We start from the raw sequence: 17,802 nt of genomic DNA, 5'->3' as shown, positions 1-17,802 counted from the left end.
ATCATGTCACATGACGTCATGCAGTGCCAGTAACACATGTTTACAAAGGAGCAAGCAAAGCAGACCAAGGTCGTGTACTTGTTGCCGAGGAAAATTGGTAAATAATAAATCGGGGATTATTTGGAATGATTTTCCGTATTGCTTAAGTTAGTTACTCTCATGTCATCCACATCAACAACAAGCATGCATTGCATGATTCGTAGAATTCAGCATGATAATGATAAGACCAAATGCATGAATGACGCTTTCACCGATTCGGTGCAAAATTCGGCAGCCTCCCTATGCATAGCATGCTACAATTTTTATACATTGTTGTAGCATGCTACAATGTATTAAATGTCATTGGCAGAAGACTATAATTAAAGACAGAAATAAAAAGAATTTATCGCGTCTGACGTCATCTGTCAATCAAACTCGAGCACAGTTTCATGACTTGCTGAACTCGGGGCGGGGAGTCATGCTAGCGCTAGCGCCCTAGTACAAGGAACTTATACGATGTCCTCATTCACAAACTGCTATCTGTCCATCGTATAAGACTGTTACCGTGCGGCAATGTGGTGAAGGAATATTACACAGTCAAGAATAGGCTCCATCATTTTTTTATTATGATCCTCCCAGTCTCCCGAAACATCAAAACATCAAAAGCGTTGCACTTATACTTACTAAAAAGTTACTTAAGACTGTCCTTTTTCACATAACACAGACAAAGTAGGGCCAACTTGCCTAGAAATGGTCAAATTTTGGCAAGAAATATCTCTGTGTAATCCTATGTAAGTCCCATATCACATCGTTAAATGAGACGTTATCGGCGATCGAGGTTTTTTTTTCCTGAAGTTTGGTTGCTACCCACCAGCGTCATGCATGTGACGTGACACAGCTAAAATAATCGACCGGGAATCGGGGATCGTTAAAACGTCAACAAATTTCAAAACACAGAAAGCAGTAAACTTAATGGCGAGCAGTCCGAATTTTGAGCCATACAAGTTTACGTGGTGAACTAGGGCGCCCCGGCGGTATAACCGGGCGCCTTATTAATATTATAATGTTCAAAATATATACCCCAGACATATATTCAAACAGCGTTTATGCCCGGTGTCCCGGATGTGCGATCGCCGGGTAGGAAAAATGAAGGAAAATCATGACTTTTAATAACCGTTTAGTCATGAAAATATATGTATATATGAATGAACCCCGTTCATACATACAAGAACATTTTGTAATTCTTATTTCATCAAAATAATAACAAAAAATTGCAAGTAACATTATTAAAAGTCATGATTTTCCTTCATTTTTCCTACCCGGCGATCGCACATCCGGGACACCGGGCATAAACGCTGTTTATGCCCGGCTCTCGACCAATCACGCGCGCCGTTACATAGCGTGTATGTATGAATGGTGGATTAAAGGCATTATGGGTGGACATAATATGCCATCAAAAGTTTGGCTCATGAGGCTACAAGAAAAAAACTACAAATACACAATCTAGAGTGCCAAAACTGTCCCTATTCACCCCATTCTACGGTAATTGGAGCCTACAAAACGTGGGCCATATATCATGACATCGGGCATTGATGCAAATTTTACGGTAAAAGCATTCATACGTATCTACAAAGGATAAAAGTCAAATTGAGAAAAAATTCTAGGTATGATTTGTTGTATTATTTTATAGCCAAGCATGCAACTTGCAAGCCAGTACGGAGATGGAAGAGGAGGAGAATCAGAAACCCAAGGATATACCCTGCAGGCTATTCTCTTGGTCGGGCTGACGTCACAAAGGGGAAATAACCTTGTAAAACCAGTGTGCGCATGTGCATTTCCCCTTCCTCGAGCTGGTTGCTATGCGCGTGCTTGTGCAAAGGGGACAATGTTCCCGGATGTCCGACCGAGTGAATGCATGCATGCACGGGGATGCACAATGTAATAATGCCTGAAAGACTTCTGCTCTCATGTACATTGTATTACAATTCACTGATTACTGTTTTGTCTGGGACCAGTGGGGAGGGGCACTCTGTATTGACAAAGGGGGTATCAGAGTGAACAAAAATTCATGTAAATAGGGTCTTTTTTACGATCAGGCACATTACGTTCGAAAAGTGAAAAGGATCTTAAAAACCATGAAAATCAGCAAAGAGGGTGAATGTACTTCAACCATGGGTGATTTTGTTTTTATGCCAGTATGAATTTGGTTGATAGTTTTCATTTTTTGGCCTTTTAAAAGTAAGTAACAGGGAACACAAATGGGAGGTTTTTCCTGTCTAACAAAGCAATTTTATTGATTATGATGACCTCAATAGCTTGATCTTGAATCCAGAATAAACTTGCATGTAGTTTAAAAATGAAATGATACCCCTGAATGCTATAAGGGGGTACTATACCCCTGGCCAATTTTGTGCATATTTTTGCATTTTTCTCAAAAATTATAGCACATTGGTGACAAGTAAGATGTATATTATAGGGGCAAGGACTACAACTACTGTACTGAAAATTCAGGAAAACAAGTAGTTATTGATTTATTGATCAAATATTGGTTTTCCCTAATTTTTGACTGTAACTCCACAACTGTTGTCTGTGTTGAAATAAAATTTCCAGTGCAGTAGTTGTAGTCCTTGCCCCTATAATATGCATATCTTACTTGTCACCAATGTGCTATCATTTTTGAGAAAAATGCAAAAATAGGCACAAAATTGGGCAGGGGTGTAGTACCCCTTAATATGCATACGTATATAGCATAATTTCCCTTTTTTTCTCCACGGGTCTTTTTTCTACCAAATGTCACATAAAAATGGTTTGTATCATTTAACCCAAACCGTACCAAACATCAAAAAACCTCAATTCACAAGCAGGTATCTCACATGATGCTATTGCGTCATCATGCGAACAGTCATATGGCTGACGGAAAGCTTGGCGGGCAAGCTACACCCCGCAGGCAAGGTAGGCCCGCAGCAGGCGTGGCACCAAGGGTCTGGGTTCAAAATCGCACCTGAGAAAAAGAGTTTTCTCTTCTTCTTCTTTCTTTTTTCCTCCTTCTTTCTAATTCCCCCTCCAAAAAGCAACTGGGGCGTTAGGGTTAACCAGGTCTGTCCAGTGAGCTGAAAATTCAATTAGTGTGCATTTGGGGATTTGTATACATCTAGCTGTCAGAGCAGTGATTACTGATACACACAAGTGAGCTTATTGTGTAATGTGTGTAGGGGATCACATCACTGTATTATCAAAATACATATAAAACCATTGAACAATAAAGGAATACAATAAGCCCAGGACAGATCGTATTTCATGCAGGGCGGACAAATACAGTATAAAAGTATTAAAAGACATAAAAAAATATAAGATTTCATTTTTCATCTCATTATATGCACTGAGCAAATTGCACTCTTCCCAAGACCTTTCGTCTTTGGCATGTAAATGACAAAAGAGGCAATGATGGACAATTTGGAAACCTTGTCGCGGAAATCCTTAAAACAAATCGGGGAGTGAACTAAAGAAATTAATGTTTTGAGCCTGTCAGCATTATCTTGTGAAACGAAAGTACGAAACCTCTCGAGCCAACTTCAACAGGAATGTAAGTAACATCGAAATCCTTTTCCTGAATATCAGAAATAAGGGGCGCATACTTATTGAGCTTCAACTGGTGGGCCCTGTCAATGCCATGCTCAAAGGGAACGGTCAGTTCAACATTCAAAAGTTTCCTGAGATTCTTCCAGATAATTACCAGATCACGTTTGAGGTTGGTTGGAGAACATTCAGTAGGAATGGTAGTGACACCGGCAAAGCCAGTTGCTATATCATCTGAAGATTGACTATAATTAGTTCCTACTAGCAGTCACCCGTCTTTCGTGGTCACTGTCTTCCGCAGTCACTGTCTTTTGCGGTCACTGTCTTTTGCTGTACTGATATTTTATATTTGTTTTAATGTACTGGTCAGGTGGAATGGTCAGCTGCAATTTCAGTATTTGAGTTTACTTTTTACACCCCATTTTGAAAGTTATGGTGTAATTTCACCTAGTGCAGCATAATTTGAAGTGCAGTCTCAGAATAATCAAAGTAAATTTACAATTTTGTAGAACACAAGTTTACTTTCAACATGGGCTGAAATATTTTGCACAGACACTGATTGCCTGTGAGTTACGGTACTCCTGTACGAAACAGGAAATTGTCAAAAGTCAGAGGGAAAATCTTCAAAAGTCACCCATTTGGGCTACTAAATCACAGTTTGGCAACCCTGATTAATTTGGGTGATTTTTGAGACTTCAAAATAGTGAAATTGGTTATTCTTTCAATAGTCCTTCAAAACAAAGCATCAAACACTTGACCTTATTAAATAAACAAACACTTTACTGTTGACAATAGGTTCTCCATAAAAAGTTGTGACCCTTTGAACACTGACATGATAATGTTGACAAATTAGTTGAATAAACAACACCTGTGTGTTAATTACTCAAGCTCCTCTGTGTAATGGTATGAGTGTCCCAATATCAGACCAGACAGAGGATTTGCAGGTGTTCATGTTAAACAGCATGACTGTAGTGTAGGGTATTGTGACTGTTCACTCAGTGTTTAGCTCGTAGGGAGCTTTCAGTGCTTTTGAAACAAATTAACTTAATATGACCCCCTTAACGTAAACAAAAACAAAATTCGACACTTTAATTATTGAAGTGTGCACGACCCTGTTCTTCGCATCACAAAAGTCACTTTTCCGGAATAATGTAACCCGTAAAAGTTTTTAGCCTCGCCAATTCGCCAGTTTCAGTAATTTAATATAGATGATTAGTAATTGATTACCATCAACCTAAACCTGAACAAAAATACTGTATTTCCTCTCAACAGCAAACCACAGCGTAGAACTCCAAAAGCATTATGTTATCCAAGCTGAGCCAACGTCTATTTCAAGGTAGCTCTCGTTACCTGGCAGGTGCAGCCTCTAGAGGGCAGCAAACAGCATCATCATCAGGGCACTTGTCATCTGAAGAAGTATTTTCTAGGGAAGATAAGTATGGAGCTCATAACTATCATCCACTGCCAGTAGCTCTCAAGAAAGGAGAAGGTGAGCTTTTGAAATAGGCTATTTTATTTGAAATCCCTACACCCCATATTGAAGACATTTAGACCAAAATGTCCCACACAGGGGGTGTAGATTTTATATGGAGTCACCCATTCAGGTAACCCCATTTAGAATTCACACTCCCTGTGTGGGAGATTAAGGTCATGTCCTCCATAAGGGGGAGTGTACAGATTTCAACTGGAATAACCTAATACAACCCCAATTCCCAAGACAACAAAAATGTAAAAAATACAAGTGATAAACATTCACATTATAATGTAAATTTTAACTTCAGAAGTGTCCTCCTTCATTTCTAAGGGTTTAATTTCATGGATACTTACTGTATAGGCCTTAAGGGACATTTTATGTTTGTATGGATAAAGATGGCACTTCTAGAATAGTTAAGAAGGGGCAGAGAGTGGAATAGGATCATGAATCTTAAATTGTCACTTTAAGATTAATTGGAAATAAATGATATCTAAATCATTGGATGTTGATCAGCCTATTGATGATCTTAATACCGTATTTCGTCAAATAGTCACCCCCTCAAATAAATGCCCCCACCACTTTTTTTCAACCAAGATGTTTCAAAAATGCCGATATTTCCATGCTATCTTGTGTAGTAAGCTTACCAAGTTGCCCACATGGTCGATAATAGCGTCACCTTTTGGCGAAAATCTGGATTCGAAACCTGGAAGTGAACCAGAAATCGGTGTTTCTAGTTCATAGTTGATCATTTTAGCGTGAGTTTTAAGTTTACCGATGATTTTAACGGGAATTATCGTTCTAAAATTGACCTTGAATAACCCCCCACCACTTGGGAAAATGTAACGTCCCCGGGGGCGTTATTTGACGAAATACGGTATTATGCTACCAGACCCACAGAACTGCTCTCTTTACAGACGTCAAAAGTTGAGAAATGGTTATCTATATTGACGACAATTGGCATCTACAGTACAAAATTGATACATCAATTTCAGTGTCTAAAGGATGTTGAAAGCAGGAAGCAATGGAATAAATAGTAAATACACTGAAAATCACACTGAAAATGACAGTGTCACACTGAAAATTTACATAATTAGTTATATTCGTCTCAGGTAGAAAGCACCACAGAAACAGTTCATTTATTATTCTGTATGCAAACCATTGTCCAACCACACTGAAAAATGAACTGAAATGCTTCTGAAGATCTTTGGCCATCCCACTAAAATTGATTTAATCCCACTGACATGGATTTAATCACACTGGAATTAGCTGGGTGGTTTTATTGTTATGGAAATTACTGCTCTTGATCATTGCTCATTAACCCTAACTGCACACAAGGTTTTTTTCTATCAGAAGGGAAAGAAGAAACAAAAAAGGAGAGAAGATGAACAAAGAAGTCACTTTGTAGCCCGGGATTCGAACCTCGGACCCCTCGCATGCACGCAGAAGATCAAGGACCTGTAGCCACACAGGTGACGTTGGCCTGGCCAACGATTCCCTGGATATTTATGACTTAGGCTGATTGCGTCATCGCATCATGTGCAATGCATACGCAAGCAGTGGTTTTAATAGTGAGATTTAGTGAGACCTGGTTCAGTTAGGGTTAAAGCAGACATTAGCCACTTGATATAACTCCTGAAAAATACACTGAAAAACAATTTTAGTGTTACATTTTCCTTGGTTGTGGTGATTTTCAGTGTTAAAATTTCATAGAGCCTGAAGTGAAGAGTTATTATATCATGACTTAAAATTGACAAAGTATTGATTATTTTTTCTGCTGATCAATTTGCAGGTGTATTTGTATGGGATGTTGAAGGCAAACGATACTTTGATTTCCTTAGTGCATACAGTGCGGTCAACCAGGGTCATTGCCATCCCAAAATTGTACGGGCTATGCAGGAGCAGGCTGAAATCCTACCATTGACATCGAGGGCATTCTATAACAACGTATTGGGAGAATATGAGGAGTACACCACAAAGCTTTTTGGGTATGACAAGCTGTTACCTATGAATACAGGTATGTGAACATTTGTTTGCCAATTATATGATTATGTAGAAGGGTTAAAAATTGTTTAAAAAGTCTTCCAAATTTTAAATTTCCCCCTGGGTAATGTGTTATACCCCTTCAGAGGAAAAATTCACAATTGATAGAGTACAAGAACAATTGAATATACCCCCTTTACCAAAATTGAAAATTCGTCCTGGGCAATGTGTTATACCCCTTCAGAGGAAAAATTCACAATTTAAAGACTACAAAAAATGAATAAACCCCTTCAGCAAAATGCTTAAGGGGTACTACACCCCTTGATAAATTTGTGTCTATTTTTGCATTTTTCTCAAAAACTAATAACACAGTGGTAACAAAAGTTATGTATATAATAGGGGCAAGGAATCCAATTACTACACTGGAATTTCAGTGACCCAAGACAAGTGGTTTGTTATTTATGATAAGAAATAAGGTACCGCTAGCATGTACCTCGTTTCCTATCATATATACTGAACCACTTGTCTTGAGTCACTGAAATTTCAGTGTAGTAATTGGATTCCTTGCCCCAATAATATACATAATTTTTATTACCAGTGTGTTATTATTTTTTGAGAAAAATGCAAAAATAGTCACAAATTTACCACAGGGGTGTAGTACCCCCTTAAAGAAACACCTGATTTGAGGTTAGATTTGATGGGTTTGGTGCATTTTTAGTTACTCATATTTAATGATGAATTTATTTACTGCTACCATTTGCATCTCATTAGAGAAAGGGAAATATGGAAATATAAATTCTAAGCAGTAGTAGTCTCATTTCCTTCTCCATTAAAAGGGCTTGACAGAAATTGAGTCAAAAATTTGCAGTTGTTAATATGGCCATGATCATCAGTGAGAGGCCTGCTGATCACACAGAACCCAAAGCTACCACTAGCTAGCTATTCCATGACCACCTATCCCCCTACCTTGGCTCTACATTACTACTATGGTCAGATGTTATTATTGACAAAGAAGACATTTCACTATGCTTTCAGTGCAATAGGAATGTACATGTGGTGTAATTGGTAATAGAGTTTCACTGCATCATGGCCAGTGAAGCAATAAGGTTGTATTTCTGAAGATATTTTCACACACTCAAGTTTCATATTCAACCAATTTAATGCGAACATTCATTACTGAAATCTGTGCTCTTTCAAGTTGCAAAGAACTGTATTATGTAAAAAGTGCACATTTTGTATCCCATCCCCAAATGAGGTGATGTAGCCACACCTTGTCCTTCAGTGGAGGATGTTTGAAACAAACAACACTGTAATCAATTTGATTATAATTATAATTTATTTTCCCTGTCTTCTTTTCTTGTTTGCTTTGTGAACCTTAGTTGTTTGTTTCTTTTGAAATAGATGACCTTCTGATGAGTTTGATATTTTTTTATTTATATGTTATCGAATAAAATAAAGTCCAAGTATGTCATCAATCAGGTACAAAAATCAAAGTAATGAACACATCTTTAATTATTTGTAAGGATTTAGTTATTGAAACGCACATTTTGCTTGTATGTATATTCCAGTATTATGGTGGGATTATGTTTTTATAGAAATCTGGTCCATCTAATGGTATATTTTTATTTAAAATTAGTCTTGGTAGGTGTTACCTCCAGGAACCCCAAATCTAGCATGGGCACCCAGAAAAAACCCCCCCCCCTCCCAATTCAAGGGCATCTGAGTAGCAAAATATGTACACAATTTTCAATTCAGAATTCAAAATGAAGATGAATTTTGATGTTTGATGAGCGAGCATGCAAAATTTTGCAATACTGCAATACGCTATTTTGGCTTAAAGTCCCTTTGTAGCCCTGGGACAAAAAAGGAAGATACACAGGGCAATTATTGCTTTATTTTTTTAGTTCTATTTGGATTTTTAGGGGGCATGGTAGTGCCTTAAAAAAAGCAACAGGGGGCTGTGTATCCCAGGTGCTTCTGCCACCTATGCCTGTTTTCAAGATGGTGTCTTTCTTTCCCGACCACCTCATGTTTGTTGAGAGTATATTTTTTAATGATGTATCATTACCCCTAATAAAGCTCACTAATGACATTCTATTGTATCTACAACTGGTTTATACCTGATTACTAGTATTGTACACCCAAGCCAATTACTGGTTATTGTCTGCCCATTTCAAGGAAAATGCCCAAGGAACATTACTAATTGAATACCTGAGTGGAAGAAGGGCCCAACTCCAACTGAGTTAGACCCAGCATTTTATTGCCAGCAGACTGATCTTTCTTGTGTGTGAAAAATGAGCCAAAATCCACTCTCTAAATAGTCTTTTCGCAGTACACTTAATCATGAGTTTTCATGGAAGAAAGGCCCAACTCCATGGAGTTGGGCCCTTCTTCCACAAATATAGGGTTAAAGAGGAATTTTGTTCATCCATGAAATCTGCTTTTCACTACAATAAATTTTCTTGCTAACATATTACATGAGTTCTACTTGTGCAATTAATGGTGATTACGTAATTTCTGTAGCTATTTATAACATAGAACTGGCACTTGCAGTATATTAGTGGAAGAAGGGCCCAACTCCAACTCGTATTAAGACCTGTACCGCTGCCATGGAAACATCAAATATAATTTCGAATGTATGTACTATTGTATGTTCATGTATTAAAGGTCCCCTGAAGATGAAAACGTTATGCCTATAAAACTTTTCCAAATATTAAGTTTTTTCTTAATATCTCAAAAACAGTTTTGATGGAGTTGGGCCCTTCTTCCACTCAGGTATTCAATTATCAATAATTTTGTGTTACAAAACATATGTAGGTAATTAGAGGCAGTTTTCTCAATTTCTAATAAATCAATTTTGTGTAATAACCTCCTTTAATTGTGTTCAGTCTCATGTTTGTAAACATTAGACATGTTTGACGTGCAGCAAAAGCATCAGTACGCATGACAAGCTTAGAAATGGTTACAAACTTTGTCACCAAAGTTTATGTACAAACCCTCAGCCTCCCTCAATGACATATTACATGAGTGATCCACTTCCACGTCATGCCCCATCCATAGAAACTTCAGCCTACATCTAAAAACCGGATGTCCGGTTGACATGGATCATCAAAAAATCTCACTCTTATAAAATTCGGAAACCCGATAATTACAAAATTATGTTGGGTATGGTACACAAATCTGACATTTGTATTCCAACACATTATGTCAATTTAATTAGATATTTTACTGTTTTGCTGTTAAAACAATGTGTGTGTGGGGATGCATTTTGTCCAAACACCTCTGACCAACATATCTCTGTCTCTACATATCTCCAAATCCAATACATGTACATCTTCATATTCTACCAAACCTGAATTTTCAAAAATGGGCCTATACAAAGCTACAACAACTCCTCTATGATGGTGTAATACACTACTTGTAATGATATTAACATGCTTGATGCTTATCTCTTTATTTGGTCATACCAATTCTGCTACTGAATGAAACCAGATTTATCTGTGTATTGCATTTCATCCCCTTAGCCAAAATCTATATCAACTTCTGCAATTCAAGCTCTTAGGGTGACACTGGCTGGAATGTTGGTTTTTGGCCGAGTATAAGCTTGGTTGAATAAAATAATATGAAAGAGGTTGATTATGATGAAGTTTATTTTTAATATACAAATCAGGAAGCACAAAATAATTTTGAGTGAACAGACATTTTTAAGTCCAATCTTTTCTGTTAGATTCAGTTGGTGATAAATAAAATATTAATTGAATTGGTGAACAGATCAGCATCACCTTAACTTTGATCTCAAGTGTGAAGACTGAGTGCAATGGATGTGTTCCACATGGTAATGTGCCTTAGGGGGTTCACCATGAACCAGAGGTAGCTGATGTATGTATTTGAAATGGCAAACAGACGATGGTGGCCATGTTTTGTTCAATGCCCCAACAACCAATTTGAGTAAGCGAAACAGACGACACACTATACTAGCAACACTCTCTGGGGGAATTTATGGCTGCCTGATAGTTGAACGCAGTTTTTTTTTTCCGAGGCATATTTTTGGCTCTTACCCATACATGAAAAAATGGCACAAAATTTATTTTCCAGAACAATATATGTACCTTTCAATTTCATGTGAAAATTAACAATTTTGGATTCAATGTATTCACCATCGAAGTAATGTAACTACATGTATGCATATTTGAACCATATTTCATTCATTTCATTCGGCTGCAAAGCAGGCGACTACAAAGTTTCTCCATGTACTACGATTTGAAGCCAAAGTGGTAATGGCATCTGGCAGTAAAAAGTTGTCAAAGTCCCCCAGCAGTTTTTGCACGTAAGACAAGTAGGATGTTATTTGCCTTTCGGTCTTCTTTTACCATGTAATGGGGTGTACAGAGCATATCTTCTACATGGTTCATCTTCCTGCATCCTCAGGATATGTCCCAGGAATCATAGTTGTTGTGATTTGACAGAGTTGGTAAGAGGCATAGTGCAAATGATGATCACTCACACCTGTAAGATACCATATTTCCGCGAATAGTCGCCCCCCTTCTATTAAACGCCCCCATCACTTTTTTCAACCAAGATGTTTCAAATATGCTGATATTTCCATGCTATTGTGTAGTAAGCTTACCAAGGTGCGCACAATGTCGCTAATGATATCAGTAATTGGCGAAAATTTGGTCTTAACCTGGAAGTGAACCGGAAGTCATCGTTTCCAAGTTCATAGTTCATCATTTTAGCGTGAGTTTTAAGCTCACCTAATGAATTTAACGGGAATTATCGTTCTAAAAAATGACCTAATAAAGGACTTAATGAAGGAGCATGTGCGCGACGGCCGACAGAGCACAAAGCGGATGTGGTCCAGGGACCAGGGATTTAGGGTTTTTTTAAGGCTCAGATTGGGTATTTTACACAAATGAAGTACAGATATCAATTGTTTTCTACCTATAATCAAATCAAGTTAATTTTCTTCAACATTTTTTGCAAATTATCTTGGTTTTACGTCAGAAAAGTAAAAAAGAACAGCATATTGAAGTTTCAGCTGAAATGAACCCGCTAAGAAAAAACGAACAGGCGCGGGCACTTTGAGATATAATTTATATATTTTAATCTTGCGTGCTAAACCAATGACGATATCAACATTTAGTCAATCTTGGCCGTCCGCCATGGCAAAGGTTCTTTTCCATTTTTTCCTGTGTTTGTCCTTGTTGGATGGATATGCAAATGCACACCCCCCTAAACACCTGCATGCCCACAAATGTATGTGCGCACAATCCGCGCATGCTTGATTTTGCAAGGTGTAGACCTACATTTTACAAGAAATTGTAGAAATAAAAGCTAACATCCAAACAAATCTTTATGCACGGGAAATGAATGAAAGTGGTGGGCAGGCACACACTTTCTATTGGTACTTACATGTATCGCTTGGGAATTGCCTTTGCTAAAAAGTAAAAGCATACAAAGCCTACCCAAAGTAGTGGCTGGTGAAAGGCTCTTCTTAATAAAATTGATAAATTTGGACAATACTTTCATCCGTAGCATCTTGAATAAATAGCATCTTGTTCATAACAGCATCGCAATAAAAGAACCTATAGATATATTTTTGGTACAGGTTGTAATCACAAATTAAGTTATAATGTAAGAACTTTACAATACAGAAGATGGGTAAAATAATGATTGAAATAAAAGAAAGTGCAAGGTTCCCACTTGGAGAATTTAGACTATGAAGTATTCAAAGGATAGATCAAACCGCCATACCTGTAGCATTCTGAAAATAATTAAATATTGCAATATAAAATAACAACCATAACACTGTCATAAAATACACGACTAAAAATAACCATAATTGTACCTTTGCAAAGTGCACGAATAAAAGACCAGCAATTATTTATGAATATTAAATTAATACCATTCATTTGATATGATGTTGAATTGCTGCTACAGGGTGAGTCAAAAAAAGTGAAATAGAGAAAAGAGTCCATTTTTATTTAAGAACCGAGTTGAACCTTTTAGGTTTTAAAACATTTTATACATAACATATCCATTAAAGATCATGTGTGAAAAAATCTAGGAATTAGCATTTACCGTTTTGTTTTTATGACACATTTTATAGCGATACCCAATTTTAACGTTTGTCCAAGAGACATCTTAAATTTGAATGTCAGCCCACTCTGTGTAAGGTAGATTTGGAACAACTGCCATTTTCTTAACCTCATTGGCATTGAAATAAAATGGAGCACCCAATATGTTACTGTCCTTGGTCTTGTTTTTAAAAGGAGAAGAAACATTATTTGTTCTTATTTTCATTTTCCCTTTACTTTAACAATGTTTATTCTCTATCAAAAACATAAATTTGTAGGCACGTTTTTCAAATGTCGAAATGAAATGCGCGCAAATTGAAGTGGAGTGAATTACAAAATATCCAGTAAGTTGGACATATTAGGGATAAAAAAAAACTGGAGTTGGAGTCGAGTGAGGTATGAAGGACTTAAAGTAATGTTAGAAAGTTTGTTTGAACAGGAAAAAAATTAAAGTAACGCAAAATCAACCTTATTTAAGTTAAAGTCAGTTTCAGAGCTGGTGCTATTATCGTGCATTGTGTGCTCTCAATCAAAATACATGGTACCTCGTGGACAAATAATGAAATTGGGTATCGCAGCAAGAGGACTCATAAAAATTAAACGGTAGTAGCGAGTCACCTCATTTTTGCACAGAAGGTGACTATTTAGTGTGGCATTTATAAAAACTTTAAATAATGGGAAAGTTCAACTTGGTTCTTACATAAATATTGATTCTTAGCTCTATTGCACTTTTTTTTATTCACCCTGTAATTTATGCAGCAGTAGTAGCAAAAGATATCAATTGATTGTATGCAACATGCTGGATTTCAGTATTCCTTTGTAAGGGGACAAAAAAAGCCACCACCCTGTTCTACAGGTGGACAGACTTTATAAGAAGGGTCTGTTTGTCAGACATTTTTTTCTTTCTTTTTTTTCTGGAAGAGGCTAAATGACGCTGATACCAGCAAGCTTGAAAAATCTGGAAAATTTTTGCAAACATTTTTGAATTTAAAAGAAATTGTTTTCAAAGCATTTCAGTCAAAGTCAATCCACTTGAGAAAAACTAAAACAAAAAAGATGCAACTGGTTTCTACTTGCATAAATTCCTTTTAATTTCAGCCTGTTTTTGGCCTTTTTAGCCTAATTTCACACACCTTTTCAGGCCTTTCCAAACTTTTCAGGTTTTTCATGGATGATTATTCTCATGCCTGCAACTGAAAATATCCCCAATGCGCAAAATAAGAAGGCCATCGCCATTCGGCAATGAATTCATAGTTTCCTCTTGGAGATCTTGAGAAGGGGACGAGGTCACATTTCATTATTCATTATTTGGCATCATTTCATTATTTGCTATTTGTACAGGGTTGTATATGGATTCAAACAATAAAACATGTTCCAAATGAATTACTACAGCATATCATAGGTTCATATTATGAAATAAAATTTTTTTTAAATAAATTAATATTATTGCAAGCACATCTAAAAATGCTCCGGAAAGGGACGAGGGATTCTAAAATGTCCATTAATTAGCACATGCTGTACCCCTACTGTTGCAAAACACTGCTAAAATGCTTACAAGAATGACACAAACATAACTGACAAGAAAACAATTTCAAAATAACATCAAGTTAAAGAAAATTGGGATTTGAATGAAAATAATGAAAGTTTTGGCCAGTTTTGAAAAATGATGAGCGCTTCAAGAGGAAAGTATGAATTCATTGCCGTTGGCCTAAAATGTCAACAGTGAGGTCTTACTCATTCCATTGTAATATTATTTATTATAACCCACCTTTTTCAAGAAGCTCATCCATTCAACATGGTTGTGAAAAATCAGTTGGTAACATGGTTGTGAAAAAATAAATTTCAGAAGGGTTTGCTAGAATCTTTATCATGTGTCAAGCAACAATAAAAAATATGCTTGAAAAAATTCAGGTGCTGAATGTTACTCAATTTTAATAGCAGGGTGTCAAGATGTTGTGTCACAAATACAGTAAGCCAAAAAATTAAGGTACCAGTTATGTTCACCCCTGTATATCCTAAACAAAGACAGATATGTCATAATGGAACCAGCAGCCAATAGCTGCATTTTTTAGCTCAAATTTAAGACCTAATTTGTTGAAATTGTTCTAGAAATAAAAACACAACGATCCAAAAACCCAAGAGATGCCAATTTAAAAGTTGCAGTTTTCTCCATTGCATGCACTATTGATTTGTACACAACGCGTTCGCGAACTTGAGAACTAGCGCCGTGCTTCCATTGATTAACACGTTAAAACTAGCGTCGTGCTTTCATTGATTATAACACAAAAGTGCAACTTTCGATTTTGTTTCTTCATTAAGTTTTAGATCACTGTTTCTTTAATTCTCAACAAATTTCAACCAATAATGTCTTAAATCAGAGCTAAAGACCATGGGTATTGGCTGCTTGTTTTAATTTTGACATATTTGTCTTTATTTAGGATACAGGGGTGAACACAACTGGTACCTTACTTCTTTGGCTGACTGTACTTCCAACAATTAATTTTGTCCTAGTTAAACAAATTTTGACTTATTTTTTGCTGTTGATACATAAAGAGTGAACATTCAATTCAATTCAAACTAGTTTATTCACATTATATGCTTTCCCCCTATAACATAGCAATCTTGCACTAACAATGCACATGATAACAATATATAGTACTAGGCGGTTACCCATTTTGGCGGTTCTCGGCTGGGCGCTGACATCTGGCTGATGGTGACTGTACCCACCAAGTTTCATGCCCATATGACAGTTTTTACTAATTTGACCTCAGATGACCCTGATGACCCCAAAATTACCTTCCAAAAATTTGGCTCTAAATGTTGACTGTACCCACCAAGTTTCATGCCCATACGACAGTTTTTACTAATTTGACCTCAGATGACCCGTGGGTGACCTTGGATGACCCCAAAATGACCTTCCAAAAATTGGCTCTCAATGTTGTCTGTACCCATCAAGTTTCATGCGTCATGCCCATACAACAGTTTTTACTAATTTGACCTCAAATGACCTGTGGGTGACCTTGGATGACCCCAAAATGACCTTTCAAAATTTTGGCTCTAAATGTTGTCTGTACCCACCAAGTTTCATGCCCGTATGACAGTTTTTAGTAATTTGACCTCAGATGACCCCTGGGTGTCCTTGGTGACCCCTAAATGACCTTCCAAAATTTTGGCTCTAACTGTTGACTGTACCTACCAAGTTTCATGCCCATACGACAGTTTTTAGTAATTTGACCTCAGTTGACCCCTGGGAGGGGGCCCCGGGTCAGATGACTTAACTAACCTAAACTTAATTCTTGCCAGGACAGAACTACACCCACCCACCGAGTTTGGGCCCCGTACGACCTACTACAGCCTCACACAACAGTTTTTAGTAATTTGACCTCAAATGACCCATGGGAGGACCTCGGATGACCCCAAAATGACCTTCCAAAAAATTGGCTCTCAATGTTGTCTGTACCCATCAAGTTTCATGCCCATACAACAGTTTTTACTAATTTGACCTCAAATGACCTGTGGGTGACCTTGGATGACCCCAAAATGACCTTTCAAAATTTTGGCTCTAAATGTTGTCTGTACCCACCAAGTTTCATGCCCGTATGACAGTTTTTAGTAATTTGACCTCAGATGACCCCTGGGTGACCTTGGTGACCCCAAATGACCTTCCAAAATTTTGGCTCTAAATGTTGACTGTACCTACCAAGTTTCATGCCCATACGACAGTTTTAGTAATTTGACCTCAATTTGACCCCTGGGGTCAGATGACTTAACGAACCTAAACTTATTCTTGCCAGGACAGAACTACACCCACCCACCGAGTTTGGGCCCCGTACGACGTACTACAGCCTCACACAACAGTTTTTAGTAATTTGACCTCAAATGACCCCTGGGAGGGGACCCCGGGTCAGATGACTTTACAAACATAAACTTCTTCTTGCCAGGACAGAACTACACCCACCCACCGAGTTTGGGCCCCGTACGACCTACGACGGCCTCACATTAGCAGTCACAGACAGACAGACAGACAGACAGACAGAGAGACAGAGAATAGCGTATTATTATATAGATAGACACAGTACAATACTTAGTATATAAAAACATGTTATACTTCATATAATTGCATTACATAAAAACCTAAGGCCACCTTAATTAAATCCTGAGTCTCAAAGCTTGTGAGAAATTGAAAACCTAATATGAAATGCAGCTTTTTGTATTTTTTTTTATGTGTCAGTACAGGGACAAGTATTTTGTGCAAAGTATCAAATATCTGTTGCAAATGTTTTAATATTAGTAGACAAATAAAGTCACTGCTACAAAGTAATTCTTCTTTGTATTGAAAACATCAAAACCTATTGAAAACTTTAAATCAAATAGGTATTTGATGTACAAGTATGTAAAATCAGTTCATAATTTAGCTGTAATACAATGCTATCTACTGAAGATAGCACATTGAAGGTGCCTCAGAATGCTCAGATTATTAGTTGTAATACAATGCTATCTACTGAAGATAGCACATTGAAGGTGCCTCAGAATGCTCAGATTATTAGTTGTAATACAATGCTATCTACTGAAGATAGCACATTGGAGGTACCTCAGAATGCTCAGATTATTAGTTGTAATACAATGCTATCTACTGAAGATAGCACATTGAAGGTGCCTCAGAATGCTCAGATTATTAGTTGTAATACAATGCTATCTACTGAAGGTAGCACATTG

General features: G+C 37.2%; 1 protein-coding gene across 1 annotated transcript in view; it reads left to right on the top strand.

Moving 5' to 3' along the window:
- Window positions 1-17,802, top strand: part of LOC140152026 (ornithine aminotransferase, mitochondrial-like) — a 57,407-nt gene continuing 39,605 nt past the window's right edge. The window contains exons 1-3 of the mRNA XM_072174330.1: window positions 1-97; window positions 4,828-5,044; window positions 6,819-7,043. Of these exons, the coding sequence (XP_072030431.1) occupies window positions 4,858-5,044; window positions 6,819-7,043 (412 nt within the window). The 5' untranslated portion in view covers window positions 1-97; window positions 4,828-4,857. The remainder of the gene's footprint in view (window positions 98-4,827; window positions 5,045-6,818; window positions 7,044-17,802) is intronic.

This window comes from Amphiura filiformis, chromosome 1, assembly GCF_039555335.1.
Source record: "Amphiura filiformis chromosome 1, Afil_fr2py, whole genome shotgun sequence".
NCBI lineage: Eukaryota > Metazoa > Echinodermata > Ophiuroidea > Amphilepidida > Amphiuridae > Amphiura > Amphiura filiformis.
The sequence above is the reverse complement of the archived record's forward strand: the minus strand, read 5'-3'. Positions and strand labels throughout refer to the sequence as shown.